This window comes from Netta rufina (genome assembly GCF_964035555.1).
Source record: "Netta rufina genome assembly, chromosome: 6".
In the NCBI taxonomy this organism is placed as follows: domain Eukaryota; kingdom Metazoa; phylum Chordata; class Aves; order Anseriformes; family Anatidae; genus Netta; species Netta rufina.
Window position 1 is genome coordinate 18,563,958 of NC_140129.1, and position 23,122 is coordinate 18,587,079.

Sequence of the window (23,122 nt, forward strand, 5' to 3'; positions counted from 1 at the left end):
TTAGACACCATATTACCAATTCTGCAAGTCATGGTTATGGAATTTTCCTCTGAACAGTTTCTCTAACCTTACCTAAAGGATCCTATGTATTTATTTATTTAATTTAATTATTTATTTAATTCAATTACGTCTGTTGTGGTGACCTTGCAGGATAGCAATTATGCACAAACAAACAGGATAATGGCAGGGCCCAAGTGTAGTAAGTTTTAGGAAACTTGAAAAATTAGATACATGTTTCTCATTTAAGTGAGGTGAAGTTAAGAGAGTTCTTTCCTCTCTCCAGTGACATTACCTGCTAAATGACAAGTTTTCAGCATTGTGTGCCTATCTGCTTTTTCCTGCCACCTCTCTTCAAATGGGCAGATGAATTTGTTTCCTCTTTGAAAGAAACCAATTTTGTTAAAAATGTACTTACTTAGATGGACTAAATTGCCAATTGAATAAAAACCACCCAAATTTTACAGAGGAGATACAACTAACATACTCTTTATTTACAGGTACACACAAATAAAAACAAGACAATACAATTAATGGGGAAAAAACACCACCACATGCATAACACATTGGAATTCTTCTCCTGTCTTAGTCACACAGTTTAACACTAGAAATTAAAAAAGGCAGGATTAGTTTTCGCTAGCATCTTATTAAGGACAGATCCTGTTTACTGGTCAAATATTATAAGATATCCTCATGGCATTAGACAACTGGGAGAATGTACAAAAATAGTATCACCAGTGAGTTACAGCTATAATGAAGGAGGAAGAATTTCTGACTAAAAGGCAACATGGCTTTTTTCATCCTAATTGCTTAAAAAAATTTGTAAATAAAATGACTAGGCTAGAAACAATGTACTTGATGACTGTCCTCATACACTGGCATGTGTAGAGCTTGGACAGACTTTCTGTTGGCCCCATTCTTTGAAGATCTGTCATCGGTGTTGGTGAAGAGTCACGGCCTTCAGATTTGTGTGTGGACTGGTTGTTAGGCTACTTATTCACAGGTTCTTCCTCTTCTGTGGCTAGGCTGTATGTCTCAGACCTGCAGTCCACTGCAGAAAGAGTCTGGGCCTGGTGTATTAGTGCTGTGAACTGCACCGTTCACTAGTCGACTAGGCCTTTCTTTGTCCCATGAACTACTCCCGCTAGATGTGAGCAGATCAGCAGAATCTAATGTCTCCCCTGCTGGACCCCAAGTACTGGAGATTTCTTTCACCGTTTTTAAATGGAGTTGCTTAATGGAGACATTCAGGCAGAAACTAATATTTCTAGACTTGTCTTCACAATTTTAAACAGCAAAATTGCTCGTCTAAAATCCAGTTCCATCTTTAATGATTATTATTTGTCCTTTATATGGTTACAGCTGGATACTATCACACTTGCACAGGGACTACACAGCCTTTGATATTCATGGCAGCCATACAGAACCATAGGGCTTTTCAAGTGCTCTTGAGTACTGTTTGTGCTCCTCCTCTAGGGGCTAGAAATCCTGGGCTACTGACAGACACTTCATACAAACATAGCCAAAAGCAAGTTCCTCAGCAGTCTGGCAAGCTTGACACCCTGAACTAATCTGTTTTTTGCTGCTGAAGAGTCCTACCTCTACTCATTTGCTCCCACCCCATGGAGCCCTGGCCACTGTAGTTTGACTCAATATAGCTTGCAATGTGGGAAGCAGTATTTTTGCAGGGTTGATTTTTGTGGCCTATCTGTAAATTGATTAAATTATGGTGAGGTCAGTGAGCTGTTAGGTTGGCTCAGTTTCTTCTGGTCAAACCACACCTACTGCTCAAGCCTGCTCCGGCTTTGCAAAATCTGTGCTCTTACAGCCACTCATCCCAGGATAGGGAGGTGCTTTCTGGGGGCTGATGATACAATCCCAGCCACCACCTTTCGCTGACCATTGCTGCCTCCTTGCTGATTTTACACCACACAAGGAATCATTTCTCTGTTGGTATCTGAAGGGCTGAACTCAGTCATGCAACTACCTCCAACTACCACATGCTGACTCAAGAAACCTCTCAGGTCAACCTGCCAGTCCTTCCTGCTGCCTTAGGTAAAGATCTCCCAATCTTCTTAAGCAAATGGACCCATATGTGACAGAAATTTGGGGCAATGGCTAGGAATAGTAGCTAAATCTTTCTTCTGGGTTGATAAGACTTCAAAAAAAAATTTTTTTTTGAAGAGGAAAGCCAAAATTCTGGATGAAGTTGGATTCTAGAAAATTTAATGAGTGAGTCAGAACCTTGTCAGTATTTTGCCTTTTTTTTTTTTTTTTCTCTGGAGTACCACATAAACATGTGGTTTAAAAAGCAAAACGTGGTTCTACAGATTCTGCTGCAATTTTTACCCTTTTTACCCAAGTGACTGAATTTGAAGAAGGTACCTCACATTCAAAGGATACCTCCTCTGATTCATTGTTTTTTTTTGTGTGTGTCACAGTTGCTTTTTCAGGCATGCAATTTAGATATTCTGCTTGTTACCCCTTCAGTAGCAGCCTTGTTTTTTTGAACAGAATCCCTAATGATTACTCAACCTCATTTTAAATCCCAGGCTTTCAAACTAAAACAACCTGAGCCCCAGTTTTCCCAGTGGTGCAGAATACACCACACCACCATGCATTCCTGCACATCTTGTCCAGTTGCATTCTAGGCTTCAGTATGACAAAAACACCACTTTACAGAGGAACAGAGCAACACGGATGTGAAAACTGATCTTGACCACATACCAGCAATTGTTAGATAATATGCTCCTTCAAAAAAATGCAGGGTCACTGATAGAAGGGACTACTAAACCCAGAAATAATGTACTGTAACTCAGCAGTTTCAAAGGAGTGTACAAACAGAAAAGACATTTCCACTTGGTGGAAGTTGTGTTAGGTGGTGCACTTCCTTCTGAATTTGTACAACTCAAAGATTTCAACCAACGAGATCTAATTACGTGGTCATATGCAACACTGAGCTTACAGGTGAATGACAGGAGAGGTGTTAGAGTTCTTTCCAATTTGCATCCTACTTGATCTTTCAAAACCTTCCCTGAGGTTTCATCAGAATCGGGTGGGCATCGTTCCTCTCCTGAACTCTGCTGCTACTTACTGATAGGGCTGCATCTCAGTTCTGAAACAGCTGCATTTTTGAACCTGTTGGTTATTCTCATTTCATATAGGCCAGTGTTGCTTTCTCTGGATCTACATGGCTCAAAGTACAACATTCCTTTTCAGCAAATAGATTGGGAATTCATCACAGGGTCTGTAGTTTATCACTAGCAGCCTAGAAAGAGGTGGTGAGGGCTTGAAGAGGCAAGGCTCTTTAATAATAAACTGGTCATGGTTAGTTTATTCAGATCACATACTGATACAGTACATCTGGTGGGTAATCTCAAGGAAGAAGAAACAATGGCACCTCTAATTGGGCATGGAGCTCAGTCTCTGTGGGGATACCAGGTCAGTACTAATTCGGCAAGACCACCACCTAACAGAGGTTCCACACACTATGGATATGATCAGCTCCCTGATACATCCAGGATTTTCCTTGTAAATGTTTTGATTCTTGTACATTGATAAACACAAAGCTGCAAATAATGACTCTTGCATCCTTTTTTCCTTTTTTTTTTTTTTTTGCTTGTGTTATCTCCACTGTAAAGTTGTAAATTAAAACTTTTATCATTCTTCATTTAACATTTCTGCTCCTTTTTGTAATAGTGTACCTACTTTTCTTTTGTAATAACATACCTTGTTAGTTTTTTTTTTTTCAAATGTATTGTGATTTATCTCTTTTTAATGCTTATAACTATTCTGTTTCAGTGTTATTTTAATCTGCATTTAGTAATAGCATGACCATGTCCCCCTAATTTTAGGTACTGGACTAGAAAACACTGGTCTTCAACTGGTGTTGTGAAGCCTATTTACATCTGAGTTTTATTGTGCTAAAAACCCCTCTTAATAAATAGAAACAACCGCAATACAGGTATTTCAAATTCTTCTGTCCTAAAGCACTGCAATTATGCCACAGGTCTGCAATCAGATCCATACAGCTGAATTGCTAGATCAGCAACGTCTCATGGAAGAAGTTGCAGAGCTCTCCACGGACATCCAACTGCAGTAGAAATTGAAATCTACGTCCTAGACAACATACTCTTTCTAAAGCAAAACGCCATGCTAACATTCAGCAATACCCTGCTACTTAGCAAGGCCCAGTTTTTTAATATCATTTCCAGCATATAAGCAGGAAATTACTTCTCTTACATATCAAACTTGAAATGAACTATTTCCTAGGTTATCAAAAGTCCAAAGCCATCTGTAATAGTTTTTGTTCCAGAATGACGGGGTATCACTAACAATGTCTGATACAAACAGGAATTTTTAGATACTACAGTGGTCTTACGCAGCGTGTAATCTTCCATTTTCATCATGCCCTCACTTGCTCATGTGTATACAGTGACTTGTCCTTAAAGGTTGTGGATTCTAGCTTTTACTGGCTAGAAGTTATTTCTGACATTATATTACGTCAAAATAAATGTGATTGTGTTCTTAGTTAAAGCTTTTCATTCTTGGAGTTCTGATATTAAAATAAAAATTACGAATTGCAAAAAGCTTCCTCTCTTTTATGGATGTGCTATTTAACTCACTAAGAACTGATTCTGAAGTAGACTCACAAAGACTATGTAAACACAGACATTTCAAAATGGAGGTTTTTTTTTTTTTAATACCCTGGAAAAAAAAAGGAGTTTGACAAATAGTTTTGGGATTGATTTGCAATTTACTATTAAAAGTCATCTGATGGCACTTGCAATTTACTTGCAAAATACATATGCCAAATATCAGACTGCACAGAAAGAACAATGTTATGCTGACGGGGCAGATGCTGCAGTCTTCCTCCATTCTAACTTCCTAATATTAAATTCACATTTTTCACAGTGCCTTTTTCCTGCTCTATGACAGTTTCTGGGCTAAGTAAGGCCGGGCGGTTACTGCAAGGTCATAGTGATGGACTGGTTAAGAAGCAATGTTTATTCTCTGTTCAGAGAACACGCTGAAAATCCTGACCATGCTTCTGGGTTCCGTAGCTACTGTCAGCAGGCCTTTCTGGGCAGCCTCTAGCTTCAGCTACAAAGCACAAATACGGACAGATGAGAATATGCTCACTGCATCTTCTAGGTGATTCTCAGGGATAATCACATTTTTTTAAGGCTTGAGTTCCTCAGTCTGATGCTTTTCAACCTCATTCACAGCTTCCCTAGGAGTTTATGTGAAAGGCTGAGCTCATTTGTTGGAGGTGTCTAAAAGCTTGGGGTCCCGCCTGCAGCACAGCCTGCACGGTGCTGCATCATGCTGCACCTGGACACACAGCAAGGCCACGCTGGGGCTGCTCAGCTTCACAGGAAGCCTTCGCGGGCTGTGGTGTAACAAACAGGCCCCGCGAACCATCGTCATCCCTGCATCACCGTACACTTTGAACCTATTTCCTGCCATAGTTTAGCAACCCGGGTTACGAGCTTCCTCTCTGTTGTGTAACACGAGCCGCCAACTGCTGCTGCCCAGGGGAATCTCTTCTACTCCCCCCTTAAAATGCCTAAAAAGGGCCGGCCCGCCTAAAAAGGGCCCGTCCGCCCGAGCACTCGGTGCTGCTGCCAGGGGCCGTGGCTGGCGGCCTGACCCCAAGCGGCTGCGGGGCCTCGGCCCTCCGCGGCCAGCGCCTGACGCAACGGCGGCGGCTCGGCCGCGGCCCCGGGCTGCCGCTGCCCCGGGGGCCCCCCGCCGGGCTCCCCGGGGACGCGGCGCCGACATCTTAGGGCCGGGCCGGGCCGGGCCGGGCGGCCGCGAGGGGCCCCCCGCCGCTGCCGCCCGTGGCCCCGCGCCGCCCGCCCGGGCTCGGGCCAGGTCCGGCTGCAGCGCGGCGCTGGGCGGCCGGGGCCCGTCGGCGGCGCGGGGCGGCGGGCGCCGCTCATTGTTCCTCGGCCGAGCCGCGGCAAACAGGAAGCCGCCTCGGCGCGCGGCGCCCCCCCCGCCCCCGGCGGGTGAGTGGCAGCCCGGGCGGCCGGTGCGAGCGGCGGCGGCGGCGGGGCGCAGCCAATGAGCGCGCGCGGCCGGGCGTAGGCGGGAGTTCCGGGCTGGCAGGCGGGCGGGCGGGCGGCGGTGTCGGCCGGGCCCCCTCTCCCGCTGCAAGCCCCACCTTTCGGCTTTCCCGCACCGTCAATCAAAATAGGAAAAAAAAGCCCGGAGTAAGGCTCGGGCCGCCGCCGCCGCTTCAGCCCGCGAGCACAATAAGCATGTCCCCGGCGGCGGCCGCCTAGCCCCGGCCGGCGGGGCCTGCGTGCGAGCCAGCCAGCCCGCCCGCCTCCCTCCCGCGCCGCCCGCCAGCCAGCCGGCCGCTCGCTCCCGCACCATGACCGGTACGTACGCGCCGCCCCGCGGGGCTCCCCGCTGCTGCTCCGGCCCTGCGCGTCCCCCGCTCCGGCCCCGGAGCCGTCCGTGCGGTGGCGAGGCGAGAGCGGCACTGAGAGCGGCAGCAGGAGGAGCAGGGGGAGGAGGGAGAAGAGGGGCAGGGGCAGCAGCACGGGGAGGAGGAGGAGGAGGAGGAGGAGGGCTCCGTGCGGGAGGGCGGGGGGAGCGCTGGGGTTAGGGGGGGGGAGAGGAGGGAGGGAGGGAGGGAAGGAGAGGAGGGAGGGAGAGGAGGGAGGGAGGGAGGGGGTGATCGCTCCCGTCAGTGACTCTCCCCTCCCCCTCCCCGCTGCGCCCGCAGCTCCCGAGAAGCCCGTGAAACAAGAGGAAATGGCTGCCTTGGACGTGGACAGCAGCAGCCACGGCGAGTATCTCCAGCACGGCAACGGCGCCGCCTCGGCCTCCGCCGCCGCGGCCGCCCCCCAGGTAAGCGCAGGCCCGGCCGGGCCGCCCGCCCGCCCCCCCCCCCTCCCGGCCCCCGGCTCCCCCCCCCGCCCCGGTGACACGTCGGGAGCGGGTGCGGGAGCCGGTGCCGCCGCCGCCGCTTCCTGTGTGCGCGCCTGCGAGGAGCCCGGCCGCCGTCCCGCACTAACCGCCACCCACTTTCTCTCCCTGAACCCGCCCCTTGTGGGTAGGACGCTCAGCCGTCACCGCTCGCTCTGCTGGCGGCCACCTGCAGCAAGATCGGCCCGCCGTCGCCGGAGGAGGATGAGGCCGCCGCCGCCGCCTCTCACTCTGCCGGAGCGGTGAGTGCCCGCCCCGCCGCTCTCGCACGGCCTGCCGGGGGGAGAGACAGCACAGCCAGCCAGCCCGCCCGCCCGGGGGGAGGGACGGGACACACGGCACTGCCCGCCCGGGGGGAGGGACGATAGCAGGGCCGACCTGCCAGGAGAGGGGTCCCCGGGCTCCCCTGCCTCTCCAGGAGGAGCCGGGCTCCCGGGAGGAGGCGGGAGCCTGGCTCCCCCCTCCCCCGCCGGCGGCGGCGGCGCCTCCGTTTACTTTCAAAACCGGGGGCAGGCGGGAAAGTCGCCCTCCCCCGGCCCTGGCACCGCAGCGGCTCGCCCGGCGGGGCCGGAGGCGCCTCACCTCCACCTGGGCGCACCCCCGGCGGCCGGCGGCCCGGGACGGCGCGGCCGGGCGGTAGCACAAAATGAAGGCTGCCTCGCCGAGGAGGATGTAGGGCGAAGTAAAATGGCTGTTAGACAACCAGCGCGGCGGCGGAAAGCTGCTTCCTGTGTCGACGCTGCGCTTTCCAGACGCAGTCGCCACGCGGTCTCGCCTACCGCGGGCTGAGTTTCTGCCCTTATCTCGCGGGTGCCGTCTGCTCCGAAAGGAGCCCCGATGACCTTGGGACCTCGCGTGACGAGATGGATCTCGCGCGCCAGAAATTTATTCCCGTGGAGGCTAGTTTAACCATCTCCATAACAAAAGCCTCCTATCTGCCTCGATCGGTTGACCTAATCTCTCCTTTTGGCTTACGCTCGTAAAGCCAGCAGAGATGGGGCGTTTAAAAATAAATGGTATCTAAAAATATGGGTATATGGAAAGGGCGGATCCAGAATGCCTTTAAAAATGATGTGACAAGGTCTTTTTGGCCTTACTACTTGGGAAATCACGTATACTACCTCTTCTGAACAAACAGGGCTTTAAGACAAGAAACAAAGCTCTCTTTTTTCATTTTTTTTAAGCAAGTCTGTTTTTATTTATTTTTATTTTTTTTTTAATTGCTGTATGAAAGGCCACGTTTTCATGGTTCTGGAAATTGGCGAAAAAATCTGCATGGCAGATTGGCACTGCCAGACCTTTTTGTTACACGTGTCAAAACGTTAGTGGTAACGTTAAGCTTACTAAACGCTCAAGTGCTAAACTTCAACATACTGTATATTCGTCTGTATGTTTCAGCTTCCTTTTCCCTTCAGGTAAAGGAAGAATGTAAAAATAGTTGTCTGAGGTCATGTGGCATATTGCAGCCTAAGAACAGAACTTGAAAACATATTAAAATTCTTCCCCCCCTTTCAAATGCACTTTCTGCCGAGCCTGTTTATGTTCTTAAGCTGTAGTCTTTTGAAGGCCTTTGTAGATGTTGTTAAGTGTCTACTGCCTCTAAAACTTGTTTCATAATACCAGATGCATATGGTGCTGAAAAGTGGGATGTCGGATCTGTCTCTTGCGTAAACACACACATCAAAAAATGAACGATGCTTAAATGATGGTTTGCTTTCCTATATCCACCTCAAGGTGGTTCTCATTATAAAGCTAGAAATGTGCGTCTTGAGAGTGGGTTGACTGTTCAGCATGAGCAGCGGTGCTGGAGTGCTAGTACAGGACAAGACAAATAGTTCCTAATAGTTCAAAACAGGAAAATAGGTTTTGAAATGTCACTTTTTCACTTCTCTTAGGTTGATGTATGAGGGGCTCTTCAGGGCAAGGCAGAAACAATTTATGAGAGGCCAAAACCTTAGTTACAACGAAATACTAATAGAGGTTTACTCACTAGTCTGCATATGTGCATATAGGCCTCTCCAACATATCTGCCATGAGTTAGGTTATACAATTCTGGTAATTTTTTTCTGCTGTAACATTGCTCTTGAATGATTCAGAATATTTTGGATGGAATCTAAATATAAATTGGAGGAGATGTCTATGGTAACTGAACCAGACACTGGAGTTAATTAAGATGACCTTGATTAAGGGAGGGGAGGGAGGGAAGTCCCTGAGATGTGTTCCTCGTGAAAAAGAATGACAAAAGAGTTTTGATGAAATACAGATTTTTTCTGATCCCTGGAATGCATCTTGCTGGGGAGTGGGAGAAGGAAGGAGGAGCTAAAAAGGCTTGAATTGTAGATGCCTTGTAAGTCATAGGGAAAATGAAGTCTATATGCGAGGATGCAGGCTTATTGTCTTCATGGGGTTTCTGGTGTTCCTCCCTTTCCCAGGCTTACAGATGGATCGGTTTGATACGTGCATATGGGTGGTGGTGCCTAGTTTAGCAACTGGGAGGTGATCCTTTCCCAAAGTTTTCCACACCTGGATTGTGGTCCAGACTGCTGAAGGTCTGGTAGGATTCTCAAGCCATGTAAATGGATAGTTGAAGATAAGCAAGTAGGCATTTGCTTTTAGAGGCACTCAAAGAGCTTTTATGTATGAGGATAGCAGTGCTGTGTTTTAGGGTTGTTTTGTTAATGCTTTACTGACGTTCGCTTGGTAGGAAATGGCAGGGCTGGAGCCAGTATGCTGGACTAGCCAGTTATTGCATGCTGCTTTCCTGGCTGAAATGGTATGCTGCAGCTGCTCCCCAAGAGACCAGGAGAATGATTTAAAAGCAACAGCAACAACAGAACTCCCATAGGAATGTGGGGAATATCGTGTGTCTGGGATTTGGGAAAGAGCCGGAGCAAATGTGGTTGTGTTTGCTGTGATCTAGTTGGCCCTGCCTTGAGCCTGGGGGTTGGACCAGATGACCTTCAGAGGTCCTCTCCAACCGAAATTATTCTCTGCCTGTGTCTGAATCCAGGCCTGCTGTTGGAGCAGACAACACTTTTATAGCACTGAAAGGATTAGCGTGGAAATATAAAGACTTACCGAAAGTGGCAACTGCTTGGTATGGAAAGCAAGTGAAGAAGATAGGAGAGGGCTTAGCTCCGTTGCCTACCTTCCATCCCTCTGGCAGGGAACTAACTGCAAAGGCTGTCTCTAGTCCACAAGGTTTTCGGCTTGGCCTAGGATTCTGATTAGGGCTATATTTGCTTTTGGATGGCAAAATATTAGCTAGCATTACTGTTGATCCTGCCATTGTATGTTGATGGGGACTGCAGTCTTTCAACTTAGGCTTTGCTGCTGTGATTGGTCCTGCGTACAACCATCTGACCCCGGTGCTTTGTGTTTTGCCCGCTTGGTTTTCATTTAAATGTAGATGGCCTTGAGTTTGTGGCCTGCTTACCTGAGAATCACTTCCTCCATTGCATACTGCTGTATCCATGTTTTGTTCAAACGCTCGCCATGGAAACTTCCCCTCAAATACTGCTGACCACTGGTGCGTACGAAAGTCTTGCTGGGATGGTGCGCCCTGCTGCCTGACCCAGAGTGACAGCTCATGTATCCTGACCTCTGTGGATGCCTCTCTTTCCCTTGGGAATTTGAAGTCTGAGAAGCTTTAATTTGCTTTTTCACTATTTATCGTTGACTAATAATTCTACTTAAATGTTCATATTTAGGATTATTTATAGCTAAACAAAAAAGAATCTAGTTTCATTCCAGTTTAAACATCTGCAAAGATTTTAGCATTAGGGGAAAAGGAGAAGCAACGTGGAAGACAGCAGAGCCGTGCATAGAGGAGAAAACGAAAGAGGAAACATTCTAAAATTGCAGTCTAACAAAGTCTTGGTCACCTGCAAAGCTGTATGGTAACCAGGTGTGTGTGCGCTCTAATTTCATTGCAACGCAAAGCACAAACTACTCCTTTCAGCTACCAGGCTCCCAGGGGTCATTGTTACGGTTGTGCCAGGCATGGCTGGGATAGGTGAGGATAGAGCCCAAGACCGATGGGAGCGTGGGGTGGGAGGGCTGGAAGGCCCAAGAATTAAGAACCGTGGCAGGCTGGCTGAGAAAGCTGTTGACTGACAGCTGCCAAAAGATGGGAGCTGTCAGAGTTGACTGCCCCAGTTGCGGTAGGTAGTTGCAAACAGTGCATTGTGGGCTGCACTTACTCCTCAGTTTTAAAAAGAAAAAAGGCTGCGGAGTGATTAGTATGTATTGTTGCTTACCAACAAGATGTTAAAAACATTTGTAGAGGTTAATAATTAGCAATGTGGGGAAGATGAGTGTCATTTCTGGGCTGTAGACAAAGCATTTGTTTGCATATTTTACAAATAAAGGTTAGAATGTTAGAAGACTGCTTTGGTGTATCTTCAGCTTGAGAATTGAGTATCTGTGATTCACAGAATTTAATGAAAATGTTCAAGTCCAGTTTATTGATGCCTCAGAACATTACTTTAACCATTTGAGAAGCAACTGGCTTCTAGAATCTCGTTCTAGATGGAAATAGTGATAGTGCTGGTAGGACAGAGAAATACGAGGGTCTTGCAAATTTTGTGTTTTGTAGTAGTCAAAAATACAGATGAGCAGCATGCATGTTATCCATACCTCTCAGTTCTCTGGCCTGTATCATGGTTTTGAGGAAGCTCCAAGTTATCTTGACGTCCATTTTCTCTTTTATGGGTGATAATACAGCTTCCTGAAGCTGTGTTTCTAGAGGTGAACAGATGCACTAGAATGTATTTATTCACAATCTATCTGGGATTGTCCAGCTTCTGTTTTATATTTTCGCAAAACAGAGAAGTTTCAGGTAGAAAGAGTGCCTAACCGTTTTGGCCCTAACCGTTTTTTCCCCCTTGCTGCTGCCTGGGAGCTCATCCTTTAAAATGTTCTTTAATCTTCCTCTTCCAGTTAAGTCTTCCTAGTCCTCGGTCAGAGCCAAGTGTAGGGGTTTCTCTTCTAGTGCTTTGAGGATGTTTGTAAATTTGATTTTATTCTTCCCTGTGGTATTAGAGAAAGTATAATTTGACTTAAAAAAATAAATAATCAATTTTTAAAAACAAAATGAAACAAAAAGTTCTGACCCTTAGACTAATGCAGGAAGAGTGAGATTTCACTGAAATATTTCATAGAACAATTGAGGCTAGAAAGGACTTCTGGAGACTGTCTAGTCCACCCCCTTGCTTAAACCAGGTCAATGAGAGCAGGTTGCTCAGGACTGTGTCCAATAGCTTTTGAATGTCTCCAAGGATGGAGACTCCACAACCTCTCTGGGCAACCTCTGATAGTGTTTAAATCACCCTTAGTGTTAAAAAAAAAAAAAAATAGTCTTCTCATATTTACACAGATTTCCTTGCATTCCAATTTCACCTGTCACCTCTTGTCCTGCCACTGGGTGTCACTGAGAAGAACGTGGCTCTCATCTTTTTTGGAGCCTCCCATCAGATATTTATAAACATTGCTAAGACCCCTCCCCAAAGTGTTCTCTTGGAAACACTAAGAGCCTCAGCTCTCTCATCCAGTCTTTGTACATCAGTCTCTTCGTACGTCAGATACTCCAGTCTCTAAATCATCCTTAGGCCCCTTGGCCGGACTGGTACCAGTATGTCCATTCCTTTCTTGCACTGGGGAGTAAAGAACTGGACACAGCACTCCAGATGTGGCCTCAACAGTGTTGACAGATTACCTCCCACAGCCTGCTGGCCTGTGCTTACTAATGAAGGTGCTCTCGGCCTTCTTTGCTGCAAAGGTACGTTGCTGCCTCGTGATGAATGTGCCCACCAGAATCCCCATGTCTTTTCCTGCAAAGCTGCTTTTCAGCCATTTGGCCCACAGCCTGTCCTGGTGTGCGTGTAAGTTATTCCTCCCCAGGTGCAGGACTTCACATTTCTGTATGTTGAAATGTTAGGTTCTTGCCAGCCCAATTTTCCATCCTGTTGAGGTCCCACTGAGTGGCAGCAGAACCATCAGATGTATCAACCACCTGATCAGTTTGGTATTAACTGCCAGCTTGCCGAAGGTGCACTCTGTCTGATCACCTAGGTAACTGACTGGTGAAGAAGTTAAACAGCCTTGGCCCCAGTATGGACCCACTGGGGTACAGTGACTGGCCCCCAGCTGGACTTTGTGCTGCTGCCTGCAACCTTTTGAGCCTGGCAATGCAGCAAATTTTCAGTGCACCCCACTGTATGGTTGTCAAGGCTGTACTTCATCAGTTTGGTGTCACGGCAGGAGGCTGTGTCAAAAGTCTAGCTATGATAGCTGTAAAGGATATCCACTCGAAACCTCATCTACCAAGCCAGTCATCTTGCCGTAGAAGTCTGTCAGGTTAGTTAATTAAGCATCGTTTCCCCGTTGTAAGTCCAGGCTGACTGCTTCTGATGACCTTGTTCTTTATGTGTTTGGAAGCGGTTTTCAATTTGCTCCATTGCCTTCCCAGAGGTCAAGTTGAAGCTGACTGGCCCCAGGTCCTCTTTCTTAACCATTTTGATGATCTGGTAGAGCTTTCAGCACCTAGTTGTGAAGGCATGAGGAAAATGCGTAGAAGTTTGCATGAAATTGTTCAAAATTTTGGTTTGGCATGCAGTTACATAGCATTTAATACATATATAGAGGTTAATAATTAATAAATGAAGTTACATGCAGTCTGGTTAAAAACGCCTACTGCAGCTTTCTAGTTTTTACTTATGTCAAGGCCGTTGTATTGTCCTAATATAGACAGGTTCTGGACTTCTGGTGATTAAAAAGAATTTATTAGAGTTTTGGGCCCAATTGTCCATTCTGAGCAAAATGATGTGGACCCTCCTTAAATGAGATGGAATTAATGTTAAATGTGTTTTGCAAGATTGGGATTGTTTTTTAAAATAATATTTTAAGCAGCCCGTGGTTAATACCTCTTCCCTGAAACACTCTTTTATTTTCTAAAATTTTGCTTTGGAAAAATGTATTTCTCTGAATTGAGTGCTTCTGAAACATGCATCAGAATTAATTTGCCTTAACAAGCTTTGTGTCATCTGAACCACAGTGACTACTGTTAAGCACGTTTTTAACCTGTGGCAAATACAAGATAGAATGTGTTAGCTCATACCTTAATGAGGGAGTTGAAGCAGGTGCATTTTATCTTATATTTGTAATAACCCAAGAATGCACAGATAGTTTATTGTAGCTTGGTAAACACATGGTATTAAACTCCTGCATTAGCGCCCTAAGTCTTTCATAAAACAACAATTTGGATGAGGCACTGGCCAATCTTGTTCATTAGGTATGTGATTTTTAAGTGTTCAGGAGCTCCTGACTCATCTGTCCACCTCTGCTTGCTTGTTTGCTGATGCTTTTACTCCAGGACTGAAGGGGGGAAAATTGAGCTTCTGAGAAGTGCAGCCAAAGACAAGCCACCGTAGACTGGTGCAGAGAAACTTTTGGAGTTCTTTAGGAGCAGAGAACTCATGGTTAATGACTTATGTCCAGCTGACCACGTTTGGCTTGTAGAAATGCAGATGCCTACACCATGTAGCAGTTACCACAGGGATGGTTTTACTTTGATTGAAGGCTTTTTTTTTTCCCCAACTAAAATCCCATCCCTCAACATGCTTTAGAGCACTTTGTAAGGGTATTTTATCTACCTTGTGTGTGTCTTTTCTCCTTCCACATTCAACTTAATGTTGCTTTGATATTCTCTTAAAAAACAAACAAGACCATGACTGCATTTCTATTTATCATGACCCCTCATTCTTCAGGCATGAGAGTCTTGGCTCAGAGACATCTCTTTATTTTACCGCCAGGAACTTACACAAGGCTTGTTGAACCAACAGACAGGCTGAATAGCAGTTGTTGCTCCCACTCTTCAGTGGCACTTGACCTTCCTTCAGGTGGACATACCACTTGATTTTAATTCTTCCTGTGCCCTGCTCCAGCTACTCTCTGTGCTCTGTTGCTGCCTCTTTCTCTTGCTTCCTGCTGCTGCTTCCAGCAAGCTCCCAGTTGCTTCCTGTTCCCTCCTCCTTGGCTAAGCGGTGCTGGTGCTGAGCTTTCCTCAGATCTTTGTCCCTTCCTCTTGACACACAGTTGGGATTGCAACCGTCCAGCCTGCCCTTAAAGGAGCAGCTTCCACAGGACTGCTGCCTGCGTATCAGTCAATAAGGAGAAGAACTGTTGCTTTATCTATACTCTCGAAGTGTTTTTCACGGATGGCCGAGACACAGCAAACAAAGTATTTTATTTAGGACTGCACTGTAAAGATGAGTGAGTGGGCTGTAGATGTTGCTGCTTATGCATCAGTGGTAGAAATTTGAGTTACTACAATAATTCCTAATTGCTGAGGATGCAGTGAAAGATGACTACTCCTTTTAGCAGGAAAAGGAGTCCAGTAAGTGTCCTGCTATCTCCAGAGTCTTTGAGAAAGGGTATAGCAGTCAAGCTTGTTACGACAGGATGATGACCAGTTGAGGTTAGAAATCATCCTCAAACACTCTTTACCATCATACAGAGTTTTTGTTCATGCTTTAATACTAGTAATTTTGGTAGCTGGCAGATAGCTTCTTGAAAACCTCGCCCTCTTTTTGCCCCTCCCTCCTCATGATTCATCTGGTATTCTCTGATATAGCCAGCTGTAAGGGCAATGTGTGATCAACTGGCGTTTCACCTATTATACATAGCGATAGCTTTGTATCCACATGCATGACCCTCCTAAACTTTTCTGTGAACTGGCAAGTGCATCTGTTAAGAGAGTGCCTGTACTGAGCTAAAACCCTAACGGAGCAGGATTTGGGGGAAGATTTCACTGTGTCACAAATAGGTGAGGAGAGGTGTGTGCCCAAGGTAAAAAGACCAAAGGTCATTGAATGGGATGTGGAAATCAATGTACATTTAGGGAGGAGTGGAAGAACATGGTAGGTCATCTCTCTACCGTGAAGGAGGCAGGTTCCCTTTGAACAGTTTCTGTAGGGGATGCTCTTATGTACATACATGCTGTTGCTCATGAAGTCAGTCTAGTTGTAGAACCAAACATCACATGTTTAGGTTACATAATCTTAAATCAGAAAGGAGTAGTATTTGCAGTGGTTTCCATTAATCTTCCTTTCTCTCTTGTTCTAACAGTCACTATCAGCATGTTGCATTCCACGTTTATTTTATGGTAGCATGCATTAAACATATAATGATCATATTTTTGCTTCTGGTATTTTCTGAATGCTGTTTACCTATGACTTTTATTGTTCTTTTGATACTTCATAAAACTTCCAGTTAACAAATGTTTCTATATTAGCAGATTGAGTAGTTAGGAACTTTCTTAGCAGTATTTCAGCAACCAGTACCTATTTGTAAGTAATAACTAAACACAAGAATATAAAGCTGAAGTGGTAGTAGAGGAAAATGGACTTTTTTTTTGCCTTTTCCTAGATAGGAAGGTGTAGTTTGGAATATTGACAAACATTTTTGTAATCACGTAAATTACAAGCTTATAAGACTAAAGGATTTAAAACTGTTCTTTAAGGCGAAGTGTAATCAGTATAAGGAAAAGGAAATAGTAGGATGGATTATCAAGACCCCTTTTTCTCTTTCTGCTCCTGGAAGCATTAAGGCCATAAAATTAGTTTTGTTTTGGTGATGCTGTGTCTATTTACTAACAAATTACTTGAAGGATTCTGTATCTATAAGGATAAAAGGAAGGCTTGCATTTTTTTCTTTATTGAAAGTTTTTATTTGTACAGCTCTTGAGAGGAATGTAGAATCAAGATGTGGGTTTCCTTATTGGAAAAGAAGCTTACCAAGAGCAGTAAAACTATTATAAAAGGAAAATACTTCTTAAGCTTGAGTGTTTTTTAATATGTAAACGTTTTGGTGTTGCTGCTCAGAATAGGATAAGAAAGTGAAACTAGAGACGTCCCAGCCTACGTCGTAGACTAAATTCACTCTGATGCGTGCCACAGAATTCATTCATGCTGGCTAAATCTCAATGCCATGCTAGAAGAGAATAAGCTGGGTGCTATATTTTGCATATCCAGGTTTTATTCTAAAGGAAGTTGGCATGCAGCATTAGAAGGAAGCTGCGATATGCTCCGGTAACTTGTGTAACAGGAGCAGTCATGGGATCAGTGCAGAAGGACAAGCCAGAGCTTTTCTTTCTACCTACTGTGGACTCTGCCAAAGAGACAAAATTTGTTTCACAATTAAAGTTTAATGAATTGTAAGGCAAGTTACTTACTTTTTGCTAAATATTAAATTATTCCATTGGTTTACCGTAGTGCCATAAAACAGATGAGGAGAAACCTATGTATATCTTTTTAAAAGTGATGGTCGTTTACATTACCAAGTTGATTGACTACACACATCTAAGCATTGCAGGATGTTAAATCTAATTCTTAATACTCTATTCTGAAAAAGCTTGCTTTGGTAAAGAAAGGTAAGTGCAATTTACCTTTTCTTTACTGAATAAGAAACAAAAGCATACTACATCAATCCTTAAGTTCTTTAATGTTTAACCTTCTGGGGGTCTGTTCTGAAACACTGACCTTTTCTATTGTTCCAACTTAATGCAGATAGATTTTTTTTTTTTTTCCCAAACAGATGCATATGACTAATCCAACCGTGATCTCAGTGTAAAAATCCTTAGTTCTAGAGGCGTTTTTGCCTAGTGAAACAGTAACTCCTATAAGCTTATAAATACTAGGACTTTGTATTATGTGTAACTCAAACTGAGGCTATCTGGGCTTTCCGACCCGATGACTAAGTTACCTCTGAACGCTCTCCGTGTTGTTGAGAGTCACCATATGCACGTATATACCATATATAACACAGTCAAAAGTGGAACTCTAGGAGATGGAGGCGATGCTGGCTTCACAGGAATTCCTCCGTTGCTGTGCAGTAGGTGCAAGGCTCGGTAAGGCATGTAGCTGAGTCCCAGGGTAACCTGGTGATGGCAACTTCATCAGCCCGTGCCAGCTCCCTTCTTCCCACAGCCAGGGGTTTGGATTACCCAGCAGCATCCCACCAGAATTACTCTGCTGCTGGTCACCTGATGTAGCCATGGCACAGGAGCTGCATTTGATCTGCTTGTGAGCCACATGCAGCTCACGAACCACAGGTTGGTTACCCTGACTTAAGCATTAGCTCACTTAACAAAAATCTGTACTTTGTAGTTCTAATTCAGTTGCTGTTGTTTACGTGGGCTGCACTGCATGTTTTTCAGTAGTGTATTGATCTCTAGTGTTGAATTGCATGACTGTTCTAGCGTGTGATCTGTATGTCTCTTGTTTTAATTTTTTCTTTTCTTTTCTTCTTTTTATTCAGACAGGGGATTTGGCTTCTGTGCAATTAGCAGGAACTCCAAATAGATGGGAGGTCTTGTCTGCAGCTCCTGCCACTATAAAGGATGAAGCTGGTAATATAGTACAGATTCCAGGTGCTGCCACAGTAACTTCAAGTGGGCAGTATGTCCTTCCTATTCAGAGTTTGCAAAATCAACAAATCTTTTCTGTTGCACCAGGATCAGATTCGTCGAATGGTACAGTGTCTAACGTACAATACCAAGTAATACCCCAGATCCAGACAGCGGATGGTCAGCAAGTTCAACTTGGCTTTGCAGCCTCTTCTGATAATAGCAGTATAAATCAAGAAACCGGTCAAATTCAGATCATTCCTGGCTCTAATCAAACCATCATTGCCTCTGGAACACCTTCAACTAATATTCAGAATATCTTATCACAGTCTGGTCAAGTCCAGGTTCAGGGAGTTGCAATTGGTGGTTCGTCTTTTCCTGGCCAAGCACAAGTGGTTGCTAACGTCCCTCTTGGACTGCCAGGAAATATTACTTTTGTACCCATCAATAGTGTTGATCTAGATTCTCTGGGACTTGGCAGTGGTTCTCAAACCATGACAGCAGGCATTAATGCAGATGGGCACTTGATAAATACTGGACAGGCCATGGATAGTTCAGATACTTCTGAAAGGACTGGTGAGCAAGTTTCTCCTGAAATTACAGAAACTGCCACTGATAATGACTTGTTTGTGCCAACATCATCTTCATCACAATTGCCCGTTACCATAGACAGTTCAAGTATATTGGAACAAAATGCAAACAACTTGACCACAACCAGTGGTCAGGTTCACAGTTCTGATCTTCAGGGAAATTACATTCAGACATCAGTCTCTGATGATACACAGGCTCAGAATATTCAGGTCTCCACAGCACAGCCAATTGTACAACACATACAGCTTCAAGAGTCTCAGCAGCCAACCAGTCAAGCCCAGATTGTACAAGGTATTGCGCAACAGACAATCCACGGTGTGCAAGCAAGTCAAAGTATATCTCAACAGGCTCTTCAGAACCTTCAACTGCAGCTGAACCCCGGAACTTTTTTAATTCAGGCACAAACAGTGACCCCTTCTGGGCAGATAACCTGGCAGACATTTCAAGTGCAAGGAGTTCAGAATTTGCAGAACTTGCAAATTCAGAATGCACCTGGTCAACAAATAACTCTAACCCCTGTGCAGACTCTCACTCTTGGTCAAGTTGCAGCAGGTGGGGCGTTGACGTCAACTCCAGTTAGTCTAAGCACTGCTCAATTGCCAAATCTACAGACAGTTACAGTAAACTCTATAGATTCTGCTGGTATTCAGCTGCATCAAGGAGAAAATGCTGGCAGTCCTGCAGGTATTTACTTTATTCTTTTTGCATAAATTTGTTTTTTATTATTATTGTATGTACTTGGTTTGAATGATGATAATCATAACGCTATTGTTTTTGCTGCAGAAGCCTTCAAAATACAGTGGGTTAAAGTAATGATAGATTTCATTTGAAAGTACTGTTGCATAAGAAACAACTGTAATGGTAGAACATGGTCCTACCCCACTTGTGTTATTATAAACTCCTGTAACTCTCAGCTGGTCATATCAGTTAATTGCACTTCTAATACAATGTTTGTCAGTACTTACAAGTCTTACAGAAACCTGACAAGCAACTATGCTCGCAATAAAGCAGTGTCATTAGCATTACCTGTAACGAATAGATGAATTTTCTGTGGAAAATCCAAATATATGTTTACCATTGTTTTTCTTGAAAATCTGTGGATCCTCTGAGATGCTGTTATTGACCCAATGTTTTTTTAAATTAATTTCCTGCTGATGTAATGTCAGTGTTACTAGGATGTACAACACCCATATAAGCAGAAGTGAAACGAGCATCTGAATATCAAAATGGAGGCTGTGCTTAACAACACGTATGAGATGAGTTTCCAGTAGTACATATTTGCATTATGTTTCAGAATGTACAATTTTTAATGATGAGCATCACAGCATGTTTTATCTCTATAAGCAGAAAAGAAATGTGATTTTCTTAAAATAGGAATTTCTTAATGTGAGGAAAATACACACGCGCGTTTATTTTTGGTAGATTTGATACACTGCATTCCCAATTTTAGGGTTTAGCTACTTGAAAGAAAGAATAGGAGAGGTTCAACAATAAGAGAGCCTCAAGATGTTTTGTTGTGCCAGAAGCCATTTAATCTAATCATTTTGGCGTTGTGCTCAGGCTAGTTACGAGGGGCAGAGTGGGTAGTAGAGATAATTTGGGAGGGAAATGCTGCACAAAGTAGCTTGGGAATTGCTATTTTACTGTAATCACATGATCCAAGGCTCTGCTTCATTAAGATACTGAAGCATACATGTGTAATGCAAGGCATAAATGTTTTGTATTGTATGCCTATTTAAACACGTGAGCAGGACGCAATATTAAGTAAAAGTGCCTAGAGGAGCTGCTTAGTTAAGGCCTACAGATTATAATACTTGCATAGTTGCTGCTGTTGATATCTTGTATGTCATAAGCCTACTTTTCCTTTGTGATCCAAAATTTGAATTTAAAATAGTAAGTGGGATGATTTTCTAGTTCTTTGTGTTTTGGAAATGCCTTTTATATTATGGATTTACTAAGGAGAAGTTACCCAGACCTAGATAAACCTGCTTTTCATTGGCTTGTAGGCAACAGCAGCAAATAAATGGGTGTGCTGCCAACAGCATTTGCTCTGATGGGTAATCTTCTTTCTTAGATTTTCTATTTCCAGTGAAAACAGAATGTCTTGGTTTGTCTCTGTCACACCTTATTACCTATGAGGGCAGTGGGTTGAGACAGCAATAACAAAAAGCATGTGATGTGTCTGATGGTGTCTTTCCAACCATTGGAAAAAGAGCCTTACGGCTAACTTGAAGTACAAGAAAGATGAGAATGTCTTTATTTCTGAGGTTTATATGGGCAGGATCATGTAGATGGTGGTTATTGCTTATGGGTTAACGTAGCATACATTTGAGAGCAAATATTAAATAAATAAATAAATAAATAAAATAAAGCAGAGAAGAACCAAAATAAAAGGCATGTGAAAAAGAAGTTGAACCAGCTGTGTGTATGTTAGCTTGTCCATTGACACTCTTTGAGAGTGTTCTGATGCCAGTTCATAATCAAATGCAAGGGAATTCCATCAAGCATTCCTGAAGTGTTCTGCTGTAAGGAATTTCACATGTGAATGGAAGTGAATAAATGGGATATAAGAAATGTGATTAAACAGGCAGATTCAGCCAGGGAAGAGTAGAAACTATTGCCTGAAGTGACTAGCTATAAACACCTGGTTATATTAAAGATAGGGCAGAGATTTATGGTGACATTTTTCCTACTTGTCTAGGAGTGATATATGGACTGGAAGGCATTAAAACTGCCATCCTCTAAATTTGGGGAGAATTTAATTGGTCCCTCCTTTATATCACAGGAAACTGACTTTTCCAAAGTAATGATCAATCTAGCGTTCAAACGGAATTATCTTGACTGACCTTCACTCCCTTTTCCATATGAATCTCTCATTTTGTCTATATCGAGGTTGTCTAAGATAATCTTGTTCAGTGATTTTCTTTTTTTTTTTCTTTTTTTTTTTATAACACCCCGCAGTATGGTATGGCACCCTTTCTTCACTTTGAAGAATAAATGCACAAGTAGAAATAGAAAGCTGAGCTCACATGCTGAAGCTGGCATAAATGCTGGGTGGTTCCAGCACTGGTTGTTGGCTCTTTCAAAGTTCACTTTTCCTAAGTTAAATGAGTGGATTCTGTCCAACAAGTCCAGTGGATTCAGCGTGTCACGAGGTAGAGCAGGGAAAGGTGTTGGTTTGTCATATCTGAAACCTTCTTTAGCAATGCTTTTCAGAACAAAGAGGTGGTATCAAATGCTATCAGTGTGTTACCAGTGGCAGAGAGAGAACACCTTTTCACAGGTGTTCTAGCTTCAGTCCTTTGGTCTTGAGAGGAAGCTAAGCCTGAGAAAACTCTTTAGTAGCCTACTCCTTTTATTGGCACTTGGTAATAAAATACTGCATTGTCTGTAACGAGAAGAGGCATTAGGCACACCGTTCACATTGCTTTTTAGCAAGGTACCTGTTCAAGGAAGGTATTTGTTTCTTCATTGGTTTCTTCTTCAAATATTTTATATGAAGTAACTTTCCTTTCAGAGTACAGTAATAAATAGTAATAGTGTCTAAGTTAAGTTATTAATATACTGAATCATGGGTTTGGACTGGTTATTACCTGAAAAAAGATAACTTTACTGGGTCTGATCTAGGTTACTTCACCTTTTGTAAAGCTGGATTGAATGTTTTTTAATAATCCTTTTGACTGTTCCAGTGGTATCTGAAGAAACTAGTGAGTGACCTGAGAAGAAGTAGCACTGGCTTAAGAAGGGGCTTTGTTGCTTATCAACCCAGGCACGCTCAGCTGGAAGATTAATTTATTTAAAAATAAAACCCCACAGTTTTCCATTTGGTCTATAGTTGAAATGAAGTCGGAGGGGTCCCTTTCAAGAGTTGACTTCTAGGTCTTCGTTTCTGCATCTTTCTTCCCAGCTCCTCCATTGCAGGAGTATGTACAGCTATTTAGGGACTCATCTGCCTGCTGCCACTGAAGCTTACAATCATGCCTGTTGATCAACTTACTCCAGTTGATAGAGAGTGGGAGTGGTTGGCTATTTGTGGTGGGGACTTCATTCCATTCCTGCCAGAACCTGAAGTCTCTATCGTGCTGAAGTAATTGACCTATTCTAAATTTGGCCAGAAAAAAGGGCAATTTTCTAGGTAAATACTTGCCTAAGTAACAATTTCTTGCTCATCTGCTGGTGTCTTGTGAG

The 23,122-nt window shown here is 44.1% G+C and overlaps 1 protein-coding gene across 3 annotated transcripts in view; it reads left to right on the top strand.

Moving 5' to 3' along the window:
- Positions 1–6,106: 6,106 nt before the first annotated feature.
- SP3 (Sp3 transcription factor) overlaps positions 6,107–23,122 on the top strand; it is a 35,581-nt gene continuing 18,565 nt past the window's right edge. The window contains exons 1-5 of one of the 3 annotated variants that reach the window (XM_084289474.1): positions 6,107–6,386; positions 6,737–6,861; positions 7,071–7,181; positions 18,256–18,367; positions 18,452–19,618. In XM_084289474.1, the coding sequence (XP_084145600.1) occupies positions 6,380–6,386; positions 6,737–6,861; positions 7,071–7,181; positions 18,256–18,367; positions 18,452–19,618 (1,522 nt within the window). In that variant the 5' untranslated portion in view covers positions 6,107–6,379. Of the gene's footprint in view, positions 6,387–6,736; positions 6,862–7,070; positions 7,182–18,255; positions 19,619–23,122 lie in introns of all 3 variants that reach the window. The other 2 variants (XM_084289475.1, XM_084289473.1) reach the window with 2 other exon arrangements.